Genomic DNA, 2486 nt, shown 5'->3' on the forward strand with positions numbered 1-2486 from the left:
ACATATATTCATAAAAAATACATAAAAATAATTTGTTCAGCATCTCCGCTCCACATTCATGTGTTGCTGGCCACAGAATAGTTGCCTTAAATGATTTTACTAATGGATTTAAATCAGCAATCTTCCATTCCAATCAGCTTCCAACCCTGAGCCCTGAAGCTCAGAGGACGTGAGTGGGGTTAAACGTGGTACCTCGCTGAGCTGCTCCTGAGCCTTCCTGATGCGGATCATTTCAGGGCTATCAGTGATGATGGCCGGAGGTGTCCCTCTGGACAGGTCATACGCTTGCCGGTACTTGATCTGTCAAGAAGACCAAATTGAGTTAAGTAAAGCTGCAACACAGTAAGTCATCTGATATTGAAATAACTATATCCATATCCACTATGTGGTTCTTACATGGCTGTACTGCTCCAGCATCTTCTGGCTGTGAGCCAGGTAAGGAGTCATGAACTTGGACGTATCCACCTTGACCTTCTTCCTGACTTTCCTGGTGGGCAAGCCAGACTGGAGGAGGACAGGAAACACAATTAAGTAGCCACCTAACACAAGGGCCTCGGCTCCTTGGTTACAGGAAGTAAAAGTTCCTCAAAGACAGGGAGAAGGACTCAGAGACATGTTTACTGTTTCAAGGTACATGTGTTAATTAAATGATGATCTGATCTTATCAAGTATGCCTACCTATGACTCTAATAACTCACCTTCAATGATAAGGCAAGATGTACAAACATATCAGCACAATATTCTACATGAAACTCATTAGGATGGTGCTTTTGTGCTGAGATAATGCTGGATGAAGTCTTACACCATGAGTAACGGGTTGCAACATACAGCCACATCTCCAGTATACTAAGAGCATCTTCCCTGCATGCAACGCCAGGATCAGCAACATGGACATGAGGAGGATTACACTTTTCTCATCTGTCAGGAAGCCAAGCCACAGGAAGCCTCAACAAGCCATTTATTCTCAGATATGGCAAGATTGGTGGTACTTTCTATGACGCCCATGTCTCTCATGCTTTATAAACATACCTATCATGCTTTCATTGTTTAATATAATATGTCGTATATACACCTCAAGGGTTCAGTAAGTTGTTAACAAAAGAAAAAGTGCAGGAAATAAATATTGAATGTTTATACATAGACTGGATGATTATCTACATCATTTAAATCATTATATAATTTATATTTAATCACTGTTATAATGCATAATAATGTGGCCGTATTATTACAATTAAGCAAGAACATACATTTTTACTGTGCTTTAAGCAAACAATGACCAGTATGCATTATGCATTATGAAAATATTATTCTTGCAAAAGTCAGTGATTAAAATATATTATTATACGTTTTATACTTGATGTTGTTTATTGTTATTCTAAAGAATTATGAATATTTAAAAGTAATATGATCATGTAGTGCTATAAGCCTATTATAATGTTATATTTATAGACTTGTATTTATATTAATTATGTAATTAAATACATTGATGTATGTTTATGTAATTATGTTTATAGAATTGGGTGTCATAGAAAATGTTACTAAAACATGAATTACTGAAAAAGAGTTCATGCGGACATGTAATGGACTTCTAGTAAGGTTTGGTATAAAAGGTAAGTGAGCAGACAGATTCTCCTCAGAGACATGCAGACAGGGAGCAGCGGGGAGGCGGGGGAGGGGTTCCTGTCTAACTGTTGTCCCTTGGGAGGAGGTGCGTTACCTGGAGGCTCTGAGAACTCTTGTGCTCAGTGACAGTCGTCGTTGTTATCTGCTCAACATATTACAAATAATAGGACTCTGTGGTTTCAAACAGCACAATATTTCTTATTGGATTGAGGGTGATTTTTCCACAGCTCTGGTGCTCCTGCACTTCCTGCCATAAACACTTCCTGTATGAGTCACTCTCCTCTGCATCACATTAGCAGCTTTTCTGTCAAAATGCCCTCAAATAGCCCATCAACTGCATAAAAGAGAAGAGCGTTGCCATCTCTGTCGTAACATCTGATAAACTGACTCCACTAACACAAAAGTAAGCTCCATAGAGGTGTATTCATATCCAGTAATTATTACAGCAGTCTAATGAAGCATTACCAGCCTGTTATTGGAGCCTGACTGCTCTTACTCTTTCATCACACTCACATGGCAATATATTCTTTCTGCTATCAGTTGCTACAGCACGCAGCGGTACACAACCTGTTTCATATAATCTCCATGTCTATCCACACAGACAGCGCTCATGGTTTAAAGGACTGGTTCACCCAAATGACAGAAACATGTTTATTTTCTCACTTACTTCTAGTAATATCTGGATATGCACATAGTTTAATGCACCTGTCCTCAAGTGTTCTACCTCTACTCTGACATAATGAAGTTGAATGAATTTGCTTTTCAAAAAATGTTCAACAGTGCTTGAATTTCTAGAAACAATGTCCTATACTCTGAATGCAAAGAAGTAGTCCCACATAAACCCTGTTGTCAGGTGTTTCTGT

The 2486-nt window shown here is 38.7% G+C and overlaps 1 protein-coding gene across 1 annotated transcript in view; it reads right to left on the reverse strand.

Moving 5' to 3' along the window:
* neb (nebulin) overlaps window positions 1–1774 on the reverse strand; it is a gene marked incomplete at its 5' end in the record, with an annotated part of 95054 nt that extends 93280 nt beyond the window's left edge. Inside the window, 3 exons of the mRNA XM_084023114.1 lie at window positions 193–300; window positions 397–504; window positions 1718–1774. Coding sequence (XP_083879240.1) covers window positions 193–300; window positions 397–504; window positions 1718–1774 — 273 coding nt within the window. The remainder of the gene's footprint in view (window positions 1–192; window positions 301–396; window positions 505–1717) is intronic.
* Between the last annotated feature and the right edge of the window lie 712 nt (window positions 1775–2486).

This window comes from Eutrigla gurnardus (assembly GCF_963514095.1).
Source record: "Eutrigla gurnardus genome assembly, chromosome: 12".
Taxonomy (NCBI): domain Eukaryota; kingdom Metazoa; phylum Chordata; class Actinopteri; order Perciformes; family Triglidae; genus Eutrigla; species Eutrigla gurnardus.